Raw genomic sequence first — 18,753 nt, 5'->3', positions numbered from 1 at the left:
AGCACCAAATTCTTGGCTTTGTTACCTTGATTCAACTATATTAAACAAGACAACAACATTCTGTTAGATCGCAGTGATAAGGTCTGTTGATGTGCCTTGGCAGGAAAATAAAATAAAAAATTACCTTTGCAAACCACTGAAACAAGTTTGCTCATTCTGTTTCTTTGGTCCTACAAACCACATGTTCATGGTTTTAAAATAAATAAGTCATAAATAACAATAGGACTAAAACTAAATAAAATTGTGTATGTATTATCTTACTGTATACCTATCATGTTGATTAGTTTTCAAAGGTTTTTGGCTCACATTTATACAAAGCTCTCTTCCATATTTGTGCATAGCAGAAAGGAATCCACAAGTCTGGGCTTTACTAGCTGCTGAAAATCTGAATCTTCAAGTCCATCAGGACTCATAACTGCCAGTCTCCGTAAGGCTGCCTAGAAAAACAAAACGACACAATTGTAATACTGTTAAGGTTTGACAAGTCTTCATTGTAGGAATCCATTATAACTATCTCTAAATAATAGCCAAGACTCGAAACTGAACTGTGCAGGTCTATGGACTCTTCTACCTGGCTAATCTCTCGTTACTGTCTTCATCTGTCAGATGAATCTCCCCTCAAACGCAGCTATTAAATGACAATTCTTTTTCAGCACATTAGTCTTAGACCTGAGCAGCAGGGACAGCGTGGTGTTAAAGAACACAGAGGTGAGAGTCAGAGCACTTTGATTGTAAACCTATCTCTGATCTGCTGCACATCTCACACTGCCTCTTTTTATCTCAATTCTTCTCTCAACTTTTGTCTTATTTATGAGAACTATAAGCCATCTGATTCAGAAAACCTCTGCTACTGAAGTTTTATGCAATGCCCATAACAAGAAATCTTTTAGATACTAGTGTAGTAGAAAGAAGCCGTACATTTAAAACCATTTGGGAACAAATAAAACTGCCAGTTATTCTGATTATGAGGCTGCACAATACAAATTGCATTGATGTTACTATTATTTCATAAACTCTTCCCTTCTAAAAAGTTACTTGTTTTTCTCACTGGAGAAAAATATGCAACAATTACATACCTTCTATCAACCTGACACAACAGATGCAACTGGAAAGCAGGCTGGCTTTCCTCAAGAAGAATTGTCTTCTATTAGTAAGGTCTGATAGTTGTGATCAGCTTATCTCTGTGCTGTTTGTCAATGCAGCACTAACACAAGTGTTAATCGCCTGCTTCAAAGTATACAAAAAGTAAACAACAAAGCTAAAAATACCAAACAGTACAAGCCCTCAGACTTTAGTGACAATACCTATCAGAGCCTGAAGCAGCTTATGTCTCAAGGACAATATTTTTGCCACATGTTTATCAGAAAGTGTCATCAGGCAGTTACTAAAATATCAGGAGAAGCAGAATTGCTGAGACAGGCAGGTAACATCCCAAGCGATAGGCATGAATTCAAGGAATGTGCAGCAACAACTTCAATGAGACAGAAAAATCAGTCTGGTTTGCTGCCATCACTCTGTGGCCTCTGCTCTAGCCATACAGGATTAACAAGCCTTCTCGGCATATATGAAGAATAACCATAGCATTTCTTATGCTCACATTCATACTCTCTTCATCCTGAATGAGTCTTGCTTAAACGAACAAAACTTCTCATGTGCTGGTACAAAGCTAGCTGTTAATCAAAGCTGCAATAACCAAGTTTTACTTTTTTGCTTTTACATTTAAAATAACATTAATACTAAAAAGCACTGTCAAACAATATTCTTCAGTCTTCATTCATCAAAACCTATCTCCTAACCCTAGATCACCCATGTCCCCAGAGCACTTTCCTTTCACAGAATGCTAGCTGAAATTACTCAACTCCGACAGTTGGCTGGGGCTCACAGTCCATGCAGTGCAGGACCAGCAGCTGGGATCTTTCTCCTAAGCAGAGAAAGTGTTAACTTCCTGTTGGCCACTCCTTGGATGGACACTGTATTGTCTTGGAGACTCAGATAGAAAAAAATGGATTGCAGTGAAAGCAAGAAATCTCCTTTCCTCTCTTTGGCCACTTTGCGTAAATATTTCCATACATATGTGTGTGTGCTCATAAAGGGATGCTACCCCTGTGATTCAAGGCTCATTTCAGCAAACGTAGTATCATCGGAGGATGGAATTTAAGAATTACTGAAACCTTAAATTCTGAAGCGTTCCAGTGAAATTTTTTAGTGCTCGACAATGTGAAGATGAAGCCATATTTCCTTAAGTGCTTAAATCTTCAATCAGAGGATAAATAATTGACACTATACAGGATTATGCTTAAGGTGAAAAGCAGGAGACGCTGGCATGAATTTAAAACATTCCTGCAATACTTATGCATTTTGAAATCTAAAGGGCTGGGTTTTCTGCATTTTTCAGAATAAGCATGAAAGAAAGATTAAAATGTACCTACCAGACATGCCACTAAAACAGAATCACTGTTATTTCTTTCGGTTGGTGATCTGCAAAGTTTAATTAGGCGAGGAATACCTAAATGCACAAAAGAGTATCAGGAGAAATAATTTAGAAAAACAAACTCCTTATTTTGAGACGGGGTCTTTTTTCAAATGTTTCGTATTTATCTTCCTTAGTAGATATGATCTCTAATGCAAAGATGATATACAAATACTTAAGGGACTGTCCATGGAGCTATCCAGTTCAGAGCAGTCATAATTAATAGTTGTAAAGCATAAACAAACAAATGCATTGTTTTTACCCGCTATTGCTGTTTCAGAGTGGAAATTGTGACCTCCATTTCTTCCCTATCAATCCTCCCACACGCCCTTAAAAAACTCCAGCTAAAAGAACACGTTCCTTCCTGTTAGATTCATCACATCTGAACCTGCAGGGGTCCAAGTTTTATGTCCACTGACAGATCCTGCACAAGGGTTTAAATAAAGGAATGGAGGAGGCAGCACTGTCAGTTGGCACAGTCTGCCACAGCTATGTGTTGAGTGGACGCTGCACCTCAGGTTCCTCTGGGAAATGAGCCAGAGGTTCATTTAGCACAATCTCCTCAGTCACTCTCTGGACAGACTGTATAGGGAACCTATTCCATAAAGTGTACCAAGCGAGGCTAAAAATTAAAAAGAGCTTCTCCATGACTGGCAGTTCCTCCCTCTTTTTCAGTCTGCCATTAAACTAGTGATACATCCTTACAGCTGAGTTTTACGGCTGCATCTGCCACTTCAGGATCTCGGCTGAGTCGTGCTAGCGTAACTGCAGATTTCTGTTGGACGCGCTCACAAGCAGCAATTTCTGCTGAATTTCCTGAAGATGATCTTTCAAAGAGCATTTCCATTAAAAGTTGAACACCTAGAAGGATGTAAGAACTATTGTTATCCTCTCTCCAACAAAAAACTCAGTCCAAAAAAGTAAAGGGAAAAAGCAAGCTAGGTAAATACAGACCAATCACTGCCCAAATAGGGCATGAAGAATGCATAAATGTGGACTGCAATTTGGCTATCAGCATTCAGGCATATCTGATCTGTGCATAAGTTTGTCTTCACTAGGAAGCTAGAGAACTTCTGGAACTAGAAAATGCACTAACTTTTCCCTCCTCCAACTTCTTGACTCCTCTACAAGTTGGTATTTTAGATTTCACAAATTTATTTCAGTCAAACTAAATGCAATTCTTCATTTGCTTTTAAACTAACTTGGAGGTAATCACTAACCTAAAAACCTGTAGGGACATATTTGAGGTCTCTACATGAAGTTTTGCTTTGAATTAAAGGAAAGTAAAACTTTTTTTTTTCAGCTTATGTATTTTTAAGCAAGCCTTTAAAAGTTCCCATCTCAAACTGTTTAAGGGTATTTTAGAATGGGGAATCCTTTAATGAGGGAAATGATGAAATTCTGCCTTTTGAAGTTTACTGTGTGACTAACTCTTTACTTCAGAAGAGACAACATCATCCATGTCTAAATGGTTTCATTAACTTATTGTTGCCTGTAGGAGCTGATATTCTTACTGTAGCAGCACAAAAACAGATGAGACTATACTGATTTCTATTTCCTAGATTATTTTAAATGTAAGGAAAATTATGTGCTATTAGACTCCATATGCTATTAGGCATTCAGATTACTTCAGGTAGCATCAGAGGATTTTAACTGTTAGAACATTTGCATAAATAATTAAAAGAATTAGCATCAGAATCATGCAGCTAGATAATAAGCAACATACAAAAAAGTCAAGTTGAGAAGAAAACGTATCTAAACTCTCCAGGATTCAAAGACCCTTCTCAGTTTGTGAATCTGGCTTCTGACCAACACCTGATTATTACAACATTAGGCAGACACGAAAAGCCTTTATACACAAGATGAGCGTCAATCCTTCTCAAAAGCCTGGGGGCAAACTGTTCTGTGTGAAATTCCATTACAGAATGTACACACAAACTTTACTTCATCACATTGTGCTTGACAATCCACATGTACATCTCCACCTACTGCAGTATCTAGCATGAGTTAGGCCTAGTTGGCATAACTGTTAGTGTAATTTCATGAACTTCGATCAAGTTTCTGCTGTAGTAGAAATAGATGAAATATGATCAAACATCTGTCCCAAACAACAAAACAGGTTTTGGTATGCTCAAGGAAACAGATAGCCAAACTACGTAACAAATCTGTTAATCATAAAGGAGTGCAAAAGCTTCCAGGGCATATCTGGATTGTCAGTGCTAACAGCAGCAAGTCAGAAAACAACAGCACAAGTCAAACAGACAAATCACCAACAGGGTATTCTCTACCCAATCCCATAATTACAGACACCTAGGGTCCTGGGAAATGTCAGGGTCTTACCAAGAGCTTCTAGAAAAGACTCTGGGTAGGGAAGCCCCATGTGTCTGCACCAAGAGGTCCAGGACCACCTCTCCAACCACCAGGAATACAGGGAGCTTGGACCAGGAGCATGGCAGGAACAACCACGTGGACCTGACCAACTCTCTCTGTGACTGCCCCATCCCTCCCATGCAACAAGGAGGTCATATAAGAAACCACCATGCTAACCTGCCTTGCTCCTCCCCCTCACTGCACTGTCTTCTGCATGGGACAGGGAAGTCAGGTAATTTGTAAAATTGCATATATCTGTGATTAAATTGCTTCAGTATCCAGATCCATTCAACCTCCACATTGTCATTTGGTCTCAAACTGCAACACCTACCCACCTTAGCAAGGACATCAAATGCACACTACCTCTGTGCACACATGAATCACATCAAGCAAATCAGTTGTGCCTGATCCTTGCCAATCATGTTTGTGTGCACAGAGCTCAAATTTTCCACTGAAATGCAAGAAACATCTAAATCCAATATTACATAGGAATTGGCCAATTCTATTTCAAGTCCCGCTTCTATGTAGATGCTTTCTGAAACCCCTTCTTCCACCTGCAATCAGTCATGTCTTAGATTCAAATGGATCCAAAATCAAACCATTCCTATCCAAACCTTAATTAAAAAGTGTGGAAGGGATATTCCTAGGAGAGAAAAAGCAATATGTGTGAAGCTTCACTGTAATTTAATATCTCCCACACACACAAAAAAAAGTTGTCTTACTATATTGCTTGGCCATGAATTTGCTGGTAGGTGTATAAATAAGGCAGTTATGTCTTCCTGTATCCTTATTCACAGAATTATTAACCTAACTTCTCAGACTTCTGGTGGGCCTATAACACCTAGGGTTTTTTCAATATAATTAATTTCTCATAGTATGATATTTAAAGAAGTGTGGAAAAAAACTGGCAACTGCTGTATAGTAACAAAAACATAATGCTTCAAAATTTATAATACTTCTGAATACCTGTGAAAAAGTGACACAAAATGCAGGTATGCATGGCTCAGTATCAGAAGATGTCTTTCAATGTGTAAGAATTGCCACCTAATGCAATGTAATTACCAGAATAAAGGTTGTTGAAACACTTTGTACTACCTTGCTTTGTATCTATGAATAAGTCACACACACACAGAACATCAGCAATATGGTCATACATGCAAAGTTTTCTAAAGCAGTGGTAATTTATTTCAGTTGCATAGAACCATCCCAAGGACTCATTTTGCACCCTGCAGTAATGTGCAATATTCAGCAGGGATAGGATGCAAAAGGAAGTATTATTAGTGAAGCCTTTCTCCTTTACCTTGTAACCACTACTTTCCCATCTACCCACATTCTCCACAAACAAATATAGAATATAATTCAGCTAAAATACATACCATTTCCTTGAATGATTTCTGAAGCACACTGGTCCAAGACAGACATGTTTGCCAATATTGTTACCACCTTTTATTAAAAAGAGAAGGAAATATGAAGTGTAGCCCTACAATTCAGTAATATTAAATAGCACTGTGGTTTATAAAATTAGTATGGCAGAAATATGGCAAACCCAATAAAATTAAAAAGCATTCTTGTAGCTGAACAGTCTATTCCCACCTTTGTGATTTCTCAGGGGTCTTTATCTTACATAAGGCTGCTAACTGAAATCCAGACAACAAGAAAAGTAAAACCTCTTTTTCTTATGCTCCTATACTCATGCATAAAAGTCTGTCATATAGAGATCTATGCAGCAGATTTGTTCAGTCCAAATGTCAGTGGTCAAATTGGTAGAAAGAGGAAGATAAAAATTTATAAAAAACAACCAACAGAAAAAAACCTGGAGTCCTACAAAGAATTCAGCCAGGAGCTGCCTGCCCTCAGGAACCAATCCTGTAGTCACATTCCAGCTCAGGCAGAGCTCACAGTGAAGGCTAAGAACCAGCACACAGCATACGTTCAGTAGCGCTAAATTATTGCTGCCTTTCTGCTTCCGGGTTCAGCTGAAATGTTGAGAAATCCTCGCAACAGATTTGGAGTTTTGAGTCTTGATTCAAGGGAGTATTTAAGGAATACTTTTCAGTTTTATTGAAGCCATAAGTTGTGTGAGTGTCAAAGCACTGTCCCAAAATGAGCTGGATTTAAAAATCCGTTTATACCTTTCCTGATCTAAGGCCAAGATTAGGTTTTGTACCAACAGAAGCACATTTTGAGATCCTGATTTACAGAATTTCTTATCCAAAATAGCACTAACTGTTTTCAAGATTAGGTGCAACTCAGCTTGCTTAAAGTGATGCAGCAAGCCATTGACAGAGACTGAATCATGTGGAGCTGTTGGCTTTCAATCACCCATTCCCTGCATTGATATCATATACTTTCTCTCATACATCCTGCAAGATATTCTTTTTTACTTTATCCTTCAAATAACTTGCTTTCTGCATGCAAACATGTCTCAATATTAACAGCATATGAGAGACCAAATAATAAATGTTATAGATCATTAGAATACAAAATGGAAATAATATACTTTCTTAAGAAGTTTTAATTTTCTCTATTCTAGTTGAGAAAAACTGATCAGCCTCAAAAATAATGATCAATTTGAGAACTGGTTATCAGTGTTTTAATGGTACAGTGTCAGTTCACAAACAAGCAAACTTCTTAGATGTAAGTAGGCATGAGATCAAATCACCATTCTGATCTCACTTTGCCATTTTAATAACAAGGATGACTCATTCTCGATGCTGTGACATAAAGGTCTTCCGCTTTTAAAGGTACTGTTACAGTGTCATCTCTCTGAATAAATATACTTACTTAGGATGCAAATGAGTTGCTGAAACTCTACAGAGTGACAGATAGAAATATGGTAACTTAGTATACGTCTATGTATTTATTCCATATTAATTATTAACTGTGTTTCAGGCAGAGTGTGTATGTTTTCTCATTCTAAATTATATCCTGTTAATGAAAATTGCTTCCTCTGTGCAGAACCTGTACCCCATGTTGCTCTCTAATCCACAGATGAAGAATTCAGTTAACCACAATTTGAATACATGCCAATTATTCAACTGCTTCAAGTAATTTTGTCTAATAAGTATTTTCATACATAAAAATATTTTGTGTGTATCTTTGGACACCAAAAATTGTTTGAGGTTATATCTATACTTCCTTTGCATTGATTATGTGGCCCCCTATATTTTGCAATGTATTTATGAACTAGCCTAACGGGTTTATTTGTAACCTTCTCCAGAGGGGTTTATAAAAGACCCTTATCATCAATAACCGTCAAGTACTACCTATATTATCTTAAAATCTTAGTAGGACTTGAAAGGCAGTTAAACTATAGATTAGCTCACTCCATATAGATAGATTTTTCTTTCCCCAAAAAAGTCACTTTTTCCTGTAATGTAAACAATGTAACATGAAATAGCATAATGTAAACACATAACAGGCAAGCTGAATAGAGTTGACTTTAAATGCTATATTTCCCTTATACTTTCCTATTTTAAAATTCAGTATACATGCAGCTTACACGAAGATTTTCTCTGTAATACAGACCAAAGTTCAAGGAAGTTTAATACTGAAGATGAACTCTCTAGAGAAAAACACAAACTTAAATGTAGACTCAATTTGCTTTGAAAAGCAACACTTCCATGAGCTCTGATATTAATGAAGTCTCATTTCTTTTGGATTTAGAGTTGATCAAAAACCATAAACAGAACTTTTCCAATGGCATCTCTTCCACTGTAGATTTTTTTTGTCTAATGATACCTAGGCTCACACTGCAGTCTTTATCTTAGCCTCTCTTTTCCCATAATCTGGCTCCAAATTTCATAAAGCCTTAGGCCGCCTCTCAAAAATAACTGTGAAGTCCTGTTGAATCCGCAAACCAGTTCAGATGTTATTGTGAGACATGGAGCACACAAACTGATACAGATAAAAGTGACTGCCTAAGCCTCATTTCCACCAGGAAAATAGATGAAAATTACTGGAAAAAAATAGATACCAAAACCTCTTTCAGAATTGAAATAATTTTGAAAGAATTGAAAGACTTGAAAATACTTAACATGGAATCTCTACTGTTCAACTGCAATATTTAGTATCAATTTCATTAATTGTTCAAGACATTTCTTGTAAAAGATTACACTCCAAGATTATAAAGGACTGGCACCTGAGACAATTTATGATCCTTGCAATTTTTCTGGATTCCTAAGCCATGCAATGAACTTGTAGTCAGCTCAAAGTATAAAAAAGAAAATATCCTGAAGACAGGACACATGAGCTCTGATCATCTGCCAGTGCTGTCATACCATGCAGAAAGTATGTGCTGAAGCCACCCACAAATTCCAGTACCCTAGTGATATCTTGATATGTGGGATCTGCAGAAGTGCTATTAAGAAAAGACTGTCAGAGATTTTCCAGAGGAAAAAAAGAAGTTGCTTCATCATATGTGGAATTTTTTAATGAAACATCTGCCTCACATTCTATTGCCAAACCTAATGCAGGGTTATAGTAGACTGCCTTAGAAACCATGTGCTTCAAGAACTGATCCCACCCAGCATAATTCCCTGCCTCAGCACCTGTATGTCTGCTAGGCAGATCTGTTCTGGAGCTAGATCTTGATCCATGCATCTCCAGTATCTGTATTCTAGCAGAGCTCTCCAATAGACTAACCCAGGCTAGTCCACACTCTGGTGTCTGTTATCCAGATCCATCAAAAATTGCAGGTGCTTCTCTATGGCAGGACTCTGATAAACCTGGTAGCTGCAGCTTTCTCTGTGGGAACTGGCAGCCCTAAAACCACTGTAGTAATGAAAACCACAGAAAAATAGACTTGATCAACAAATAATGAACTAATACATTTGTTTGCCACCAGATGAAAGCTGAATTATTCAAGTCAGTGTCATATGATTTACACTACTAAAAACAACCAGAGGAACAGGCCTCTGGGGTTTATCCCTGCATTCACCACCTACCGTTAATATGTGCTATGCACTACGCACCTAAACCACGTAGTAGTGAGACACAGTAAAACACAAAATGCCAGGAAGAGAATTCTCAGATCAGCTCATGTTTTAGCACCTTTTGAAGAGGCACCAACTTATCAAAATATTAACATGCAGATAGTTTCACTGGGACTAGTAAGATTTTTCACAAGACTAAGAGACTAAGTAGTTAACTTTCAGAGCTTAAAAAACCATACCCAAAATCAAGAAGCTTTGAAAGTTCACCTTTAAATGATTTGTTGGTGAACTAAGTATGCAGGAATATTTGTGGGGGAGGGGGCTCCCCTTTAGGTCCATGGAAAATTTCCCTATTTAATAAATAAACTTAAAAATAATAGAGATATTTCATACTTTTCAAATGTCAGTACAGCATCATGTTGCTAGTCTCGCAGTTGCCCTGGAAATTAATCTAAAACCTAACTAAAAATCTATATTTCTATAGGCAAAATAAGTAAACAGGTAGTAAACACAGATACCTCTCTGTAGTTACAATATCATCCATTATTACAAAATTGGCAGTTTTGATCTTGTTGGTTACTCTAGTAAACAAAATCTATTTTTATAATTTGAAAAGTGTTTTTAGTTCCACATAGTTTCCTTCCACTCACCCAGCCTTTCACACATACTGAATTTATGAATGATGAACCTTCCTTTTCAGTTCTGTATTCTGCTTTGCACTGAACCATAGGAATTTCAGTTGTCAAGAGTGGTTTAAATTTGAGAAACCATGGTTAATTAAGAACCTTTAAAATAGTTTTGTTCAAAACCTCTTGAAGAACAACAGTCAGCTTGGAAGTTCTCTTGCTAAAAAAATGTAATCTCTAACACTATAATAACACTTTTCCTTCTAAACAACTAATGGTGACTCATGCTCATTAACCAGTGCACAAAGGTACAGAACCTTTGTTGCAAAAGTGAAAACTAGATGAAAATGCTTTGTTATAAACTAAGATACATACACTGAGAGTATAAATCTCAAATGCTTTAGTTAACAAAGAGATTTAAACCTAAAGAGCACATAAGAAACAGAAGGCTTCTTTGATAACTTTCCCTTAATGGGAGATTTAAGATGATCTAAAAGTGTTTCTCATTATTGTGAAACCAGCTACTCAAGAAGAAAGATGCAATAGGATTTGGAAGATGAAAGCACACATTTTAGCCTGTTAAAGGGGCAATATCGTCCACATTTGAGGGTCACTGACCTCACGTGGGGGAGGGGGAGGTGTCTAGAGAGGTGGAAGATATGATGCTAATATACCTTTATTGATAATAAAGGCACACTTTTCAGTAAGCTTTTATTGACAGTCCCAACATAAATAGAAAGACACAAGCTCAAAATGAGAATTAGCAAGTAATTTAATTGAGTGGAAAAGTAGATCAATACAGAATTGCTAATTCTCTTAGTTAATTACTCCTTTAAGGCTGATTCATCGCTAAGTAAAATTAATTTTTCTACATATTATAAGAGTATTTTGTAATTCATTCAAATAAATGACATAAAGATAAATCAGAGTGTGTCTGCAAAGTTCCAGATGCCCATCTTCAGAAACAAAGGGGCATCTGACAACTAATCAGAAGCAAGATGGAGTCTTTGCTTCTGAATGTAAATTAAAAACATCTGAACTTCACGATTCAAGATCAATCCACAGGGAGACAGCAAAAGAGTACATACAGCAGGCGTCAAGAACAGGCATTACATCAAGTCTAGGTAGAAAAACCTTTCAGCATACTATTTATTGGGAGAAAAAACTTTGCTAAGAAATCTCTAGAAATTTTTTCTGGGACATTATATTGCTTAAAATAGAAAACGTAATTCCCATTGCTTCTAATAGCCATTTTTGTGGTTGGGAATTCAGTTTTCTTCCTGAAAACAGAGAAATAAATATACCTAGATAAGCAGAACAATAGGTCTTTCTGCCACCTGATTGGAAGAGGCAAACATCCCCATAAAATAATAATAGCGGTTAGAGACAGGATCTGCTTCCGAAGTCTAGGTCTACTCTGAGACTGTCAGGGAACTATAATCTTGGAATGCTGAGGCAGAGCAGCAGAGACTAAAACTAAAGGAATCTTACCCTTTGGAATGAAGGATGTCTTTATTACATTTTTATTTACTTTACTTCATATTGCTGACTAATCTAGCTAAGGAATAGGCAGAATAACCAGATTCTCACATTTTTTGTTTTAAAGCAGCACACAGGAAATGCGTCCTGCATGGGTCACATGGTGAATGGGCATGTCCCAATAACCAGGTCATATAACTCTAAAATAGTGATGGAACTAGAGTGTGTCTTCTCTCTCACTTCTGAGGCCACAGTTTTCTGTCTTTCAAGTGAAAATCCGGGGGAAAAAAAAATAATCATCCCTCAGACTTCCTTCATGGTATTAGAAAGCTTCTTAGATTTTGAAACTGACTCAATCAACCAAAGACACCTAAGACATCTGGTCTCCCTAGAGCAGAGCACAATTTGGCCTAAGCTAATGCACAGTTGTAGGAAACAACTTTGCTTGTCTAGCTAGTCTAATTGGAATCAGGGTTTGAGTATGTGGGAGGAAACTTAATTACTCCCATTTGAGAGGAGGCAGAAAGTGCAGAGAACTAGTCCAACTGCCACTAACTCAAGCAGACTGGTCAGGAAGTCATTTCTGGTGCCTTCCTAGAAGGTAATAGTTTTCTACTTGAGGAGGAAAAAGAAACAAGAGACTGTAATCTGTAGAAACACTGTTTATGAGCTCACCTGCTCAGAACCAGGACTGAAATCACAACCTTCACCTAGGCAGTGATTCTGTTTTGGAAAAAAAGATCAGTGGCAAAACTCAGAGGCTGTTCGAAATCTGCTATCTCATTTCCTGAAGGACTGAAGACAAAAAGATGACAAACACAGCAAAATGCATACAGAACCATCTCTGACTTACAGCTTTATGATTGGTACAGCCTGCAGCAAAGTCTCTTGTTTACAGTTTCTGCAGAAAACAGCCCAGCACCAGCCTGATTGTACTGTGAACCTGGCAGGCAAGGGCAGAAGATAAAAACTGCAATGAATTGTGCTGACATAGCATGTTTCCTCTGGAGAGACTTTACACTGAGTAAGTGCAATGTCTGCCCAACTTTACAGATGATTAAACAAAAATGCAGAGAAGTTAAATTGCTTCTTCAAAATCAGAGCAGCAGCAATATTAGGAATTGATCCCAGGAATAGAAACCTCACCACACTAAGCTAGCAAAGAATAGCAGAGTTATTCAACTGAGCTGAGATTTTACTCTTCTAACTGAACCTCTTGCTTTGCAAGTTGGAGCACATTGTCTTATCCTGTATCAAATCTAAATGTGAAAGGCAGAATTGTAACTAAAGAGGCATTTTGTCTCAAAAAATTTAGTGTTTAAGAGAGAGAGTCAGTGTTGGACCTCTGAAATGTAACAATCCATAACATTGATCACATAATGCCAGGCAATACTGTTACTTATATTTTTATATTGTTCAAATGTGTGTGCAAAGACAGAGATAACCAGTTAAAAAGAAAGAAAGGACATCAGGGAAGCGATTACAGTCTTACACAGAAAACTAATTAGGATATCAATGATATAATGGCATGGTTAAAGTTCAGATACAGTCATGTGACTTTTGGCTTAATTTTCATTTTTGCATCTGTTACTGGCAGTCTTGTTTCTTGTTTAATTTCTTAAGGTTTTTTGAATAACTTAACTATGTATTTTATCACCTCTCTTTCTAGCTATATTAGCTGAAAACATGTTTTCTCAGTGTGATCTAGTCAATACTGGAAAAGATCACACAATTTTAGTGTATAGTTTACCAATCACAGTTCACAGCCAGAGCACTGAGAGGGAAGGCAATTCTAACCACACATCTAGTCATCATTATACTAACGTCAGAGCTGGATATTAACGGAGATCTTTTATGACTTAGTTGTCCTTTCGTAAAGCCTTTGTGTTGCATTTTTACCCACAGTATGTAAATCTACAAAAGTGTGTTGAACTGCAGAAAAGATGTGTGAGCATGCAGTCGAACCACTTGGGACTGTTAAATATTACTTGCAGCTGATCTTGAAAATAAGTTTCAAGAACTAGACAGGAAGGTTAGGTGTACTGAAGTCAGACCTGACAGAGGCAGACCACCAAGCTTTGCGCCTAACCCTGCCACTGGCTGCTTGTGTAACATGCCATAAGTGATTGAGTCCCAGGGTACCCCATGCATTTCTTCTCTGGGAAAGACGAGCTGACAGCTCAGCAGTGGAAGGGGTATTCCTCTTCTGATCCAACTGGGAGAGGGAGCTCCCTCTTACATACTTCTTTTGGTCCAAGAAGTGAGCTTTAAAAAGCATAAACAAAGAGTTTTCATCAACTGCCTTCCCCTTGACCAGCAATGATTTTGTCTAATACTTCTTGTCAGATGTAAGGAAGCCAGGCACCTAACATGGGCTGCACTGCTCAGTCTGCTTCAAGCTCCCTGTTCTTGTTAGCCCATACTAGCTTCCATACATATGGGAAAATTTGGACAGCAATTTAACAAAATGCAGTCAGGAATCCCACAGTCTTCATAACAACAAGCAGAAACAAAAAGCAGTCGGCAAGGAGTAATAAATTCCCCAGTATTCAAGAAACTCAGATTGAGAAATAGTACTGCAAGTTCCTTTCATCCAGGCAGGGATTTTCAAAAGAAGTCTAAAAGACCTGTTAATATTCTTCTCGTTAAAAACATTGCTCTCAAAGTCTTTCACTGGGTGTTAGGCAACGTTTAAAATCAAAACTTCTCTATGTTGAAGTAAAAGCTGTCTCTGCTCTCCTTTTGACCCTACAATCTCTCATGTAGGAGAAAAAAGGGGGGAAGAGGCAACAAAAAGAAAACGCAAATGCCCTGAAAAAAATGGAAGAGCAGAGAAAAGGATGTGGAACGTAGAGGAAGAATAGTATTAAGGGTTTCAAACCTTAAACAAGACAGAAGGTCTCAGCTTCAGAGCCTGCAGCATCTCCCAAACATCAAGAAAACAGGAAAGAATTTAGCAGAAAAAAAGCAGCAACTATTTCCATTTTCTCCTTCCAACTTAAAAGTCTTTCTCCACCTCAAACTTTTTTGAAACATAATTCACTGATTTTAGACCTAGAAATAACCACTTTAAAATGGATGTGTTCACTGCACATTAATTCTTTGCCTGCCTGAATAACAGAAGATCAGAAGCTGTTAGACTATACCTCCACAACTTCACAGGTAAGGTGAGAATACTAGCAACACTGAAGAGACAAGTGGGAATGCAGAGAGAAAAAATTTATGATACATAAACATACTGTGCACAAACATACATATTTCATATTTTTCTATGTAGAGTCTAAGATGATCGTTAAAGTCAAGAAGGCCCTGAATGATAAGGGTTTTGGCTAAACCCTTCTTCTAACAGTGCTTAAACTCCATTAAGACATCTGACTGTATACATTACACTGCTGAATTTAGGCATGAACCTTTCTGAAAGGATATTTTGATGCTCCTTTGAAGTAAAAAACCTGCTATCCAGAAAATAAGTATCTGCAGCAAGAAAAAGAACATGGCACATTCATATCCATTTTGACCCCAAACTAGAGGCTAAGGTTTCTGGAAATTATTGCTTTATCTGACGACTCTTATACAAAGTACTTTGTTATAAAGCTAAGCAATCTCAATGTAATACTGCTGGTAACAGAAGTGATACACGCTTCTATAAAATGGACAATGATTATCTTGTTTATCATTAAGTCCAGCACTCAGTTCTAGATTTCTTACCTGACCTAATCTAACACTGCCTGGTAAATGAAAGAAGGAGGAGGTTGGTTTTCAGATAGTGAAGGCAGGAAAAGTTTGTTATCATTTGCACACAAAAGCTTTTCAGAAGTCAAAAGACAGAACACTTTTAGAGGTGCTTGAGTAGGAAAATACTTTCTGCAGGCAACACACGATGCATCTGACATCCGACTCCTGGGCAGAATGTTATTTATTTATACCATCATAGAGGCTGATAACTAATCAGTGCTAGCTGTCCTTAGAAAGGCTGTATAGAAGGACATACTGTGACTTTAAGATGAGATAAAATGGCACAAATGAAAACAAAACTCACTGTTCCTTTCTTGCATTTCAGCCATCTTTCTCCCATTTTTGGCTTACATTGAGCATGCTTCAGTCTATTTTAGCAAATTACAATTTTCTTAAATCAGAAGTAATCCTAAAGTAGTAATGTATTTAGAAATACTAAGTAGTTTTCTATAGGATAATTGAGTTACTTAAATTAAAGCTCTGTATGAGAAACAGGGCATTTAAGTTTGAGGGGCTCTTTTATAACATTTTATGATAATTAGACCATATTTTGCTGTATTTGCTATGAATCATATTCTTACTTTGTTTAATTGTTTCAACATTTAGTATAGCTTAATTCTAATTCATCTATTTTACTGGCCAGGACGACTTGATCATTCAGAATGGACATTAGTCCACAAAAACATATTCCACAGTGGTTGCATATTCCAAAATAAAACCTTGAATCAAAAAATTTCCAGACCTACTCAACTTTAATCTACGTGTCCTTAGGCAAATGTCTACTGGCTGGGACATAATAATATATATAATGGGAAAAGTTAGTAACTACACTATGTACCTAAAAGGAATTAAAGTGTATTTCTCAAAAGCCAAAATGGCAATTTAGAATACCCTTATAAAACATAGTATTGTAGTGTTGCTTTTCTCTCTAGCTGAGTGTGTTTTCCTCATTGCAACAACTAGGCACAGATCAAATTAAAAAGCAAAATATTCCATAAAACTGTCATAATTGGCAGACACCCTCCCTCCTCCCTAAATATAACACTGAAATGACTGCCCTTTTGAAAAGTAAGCAATCTACTCAAACACACATTTGTTCAGGAATTCGAAGGAAGACTTCTCTTAAGGCTGTTGCATTACCAAAACTGCTTGACTAGCAACACTGACAGCTCTTAAAGACAAGATGAGCAGCACTCAGATTCCACCGAACATCAGGTGCTCGGTAACAGAAGAACACAAGGTAGGTTTCTATAGTCCCCATTGCTGCAGAAATAACAAGGAGTCAGCTCAGAAACTTACTGCAGCACACCACAGAAAACATCATACCTTTCTGATCTAGTTTTTCATTCCAAGAAGGAATGTAAGGGGTTACTGGGGATGAAATCTCCTCAGTTCTTGGAAGGAAGCCATTCAGTTCTCTGTTCCTCTAGCTAATGAGATGTCCTGCAAGCTGCAAAAGGCCTGGAACTAGTCTGTTACCTAATAAAGTCATACATATTTCTTTAAATGTCTGCCTTCCTCATACAAAGAAGGGGCTTGCTATGCTACCCACAGAGCAAACTGCAAACTCACAGCTGACAGCAGAATTAAGATGAGGGCATAAATAAATAAGGAAATCAAAACTATGAGAGCATACAGGAGGAATAAAAAAAGAACATGAAGAATTGTACGTATGTAATAATAGTATACAGCCATGTCAAACACCACAGCTGATGTCCTTGACTTTGCCCAAAGAGCAATGTAGTAATTATGTCTTAACTGCATCTTTTCATAAACACTCCTGAGCTGGAAAACTACTGAGTGCTATTAAAATAAGCTAAAGCAGCCCTAGTAACCCCTCCAGAACACCAATAATCAGTTTCTAAGGTCCCTTGTGCCTTGATTTCCATGGCCTGGCTCCTGTTGAAAGGTACACAGAGTTTTCTGTGGCAGTGCAGATCCCAAGTCTACCATAAATCATCTTTTGGCTACTTTAGAGGTGGGAAGGGGATGGGCTTGTGAGGCCTGAATTATGGACTTTTAGTTATATTCACAATGTCTCATAAACAGAAGTAGGTTAACAGAGCTGACTAGCAACCTGCATCCCTTAGTAATAACTACTGAAACCCTCAAGACTCATACTTGTTACTCTGCTGAGGCTAAATCAATCACTGAGATGCCAAATAAGCAGTGCCTCTGCAGCACCCCATTGCATGGCAGTACCCGAGAGAAACAAAAGAATTCCCTCTGACTTAATCTGTGCATTAGCACAGACCTTTAATTTTCTGTTTACTAAAAAAACTGGTAAAAAAGAAAGGGAAATGCAAAAGTACATCAGCAGTATTTGCCAGTAAAACCTGCAAACCATCTACCATGCAGTTAGGACTTGATCCAAAGCCCACCGACGTCAATGGACTAAGGATCAGATTCTTATTCAGCTTTTGGAGCTAATTCATCTTTGAACTGACAATTGTATATTTAGCTGCAGTCTCCATATATATCTTATGTGCCTCAAAGCTCTATCCAGTCAAGTTTTGAATACCTCCAAAGATGGAGATTCCACAGCCTCTCTGGGCCTCTGTGTCACTGTTTGGCCATCTTCATGATGAAAAAAAAATTCTGGTATCTTAGAAATATGGAACTTTTTTTTTTTTTCTTTTGCAAAATCATGTTAAAAGCTGCCATATTTCATAAAGCTCATAATAAAAAGGAACAGAAACAGATAAAGAAAGAGCCATATATTGAAAAGAACTAAGAATGGAAGACATGAAAGCAACTTAGGTTTGACTATGTCAAAACAGAAATAGAGTTGAAACCTGTTGACTTTTACACAAATGTGCTCAGACAGCATCTTGCTGAGAAACTGCTCACCTGATCTCGGGAATATGGAGTATCCACTATGTGTTTATCTGAACATGCTGCTAGAAGAATCTTCATTGCATTTAACTGGAGCAATATTTCACAAGCCATGGTATCAAAGAAAGTAATATTGGCAAGAGCTGCTGAAGCCAGCAGGAAAACTTCACCGGACGAGGCTTCTTGGCACAGTTCTGGGAATGCAGAAAATAAGTTGAATAAAAGTCATTCCTTCATTGCAAAAAACATGGTTAGGTGTTTCAAAGCAATATTTAAGCATCTGCAATTTGCATTAGTAATCTCA

General features: G+C 37.5%; 1 protein-coding gene across 1 annotated transcript in view; it reads right to left on the bottom strand.

Moving 5' to 3' along the window:
• Positions 1-241: 241 nt before the first annotated feature.
• INSC (INSC spindle orientation adaptor protein) overlaps positions 242-18,753 on the bottom strand; it is a 139,715-nt gene continuing 121,203 nt past the window's right edge. The window contains exons 9-13 of the mRNA XM_050897501.1: positions 18,465-18,643; positions 6,217-6,283; positions 3,176-3,331; positions 2,430-2,506; positions 242-437 (exon numbers count right to left, since the gene is read on the bottom strand). Coding sequence (XP_050753458.1) covers positions 309-437; positions 2,430-2,506; positions 3,176-3,331; positions 6,217-6,283; positions 18,465-18,643 — 608 coding nt within the window. The 3' untranslated portion in view covers positions 242-308. The remainder of the gene's footprint in view (positions 438-2,429; positions 2,507-3,175; positions 3,332-6,216; positions 6,284-18,464; positions 18,644-18,753) is intronic.

This window comes from Gymnogyps californianus, chromosome 5 (genome assembly GCF_018139145.2).
Source record: "Gymnogyps californianus isolate 813 chromosome 5, ASM1813914v2, whole genome shotgun sequence".
NCBI classification, from domain to species: Eukaryota; Metazoa; Chordata; class Aves; order Accipitriformes; family Cathartidae; genus Gymnogyps; species Gymnogyps californianus.
Note: the sequence above shows the minus strand (reverse complement) of the source record. Positions and strands in the feature narration are given on the sequence as shown.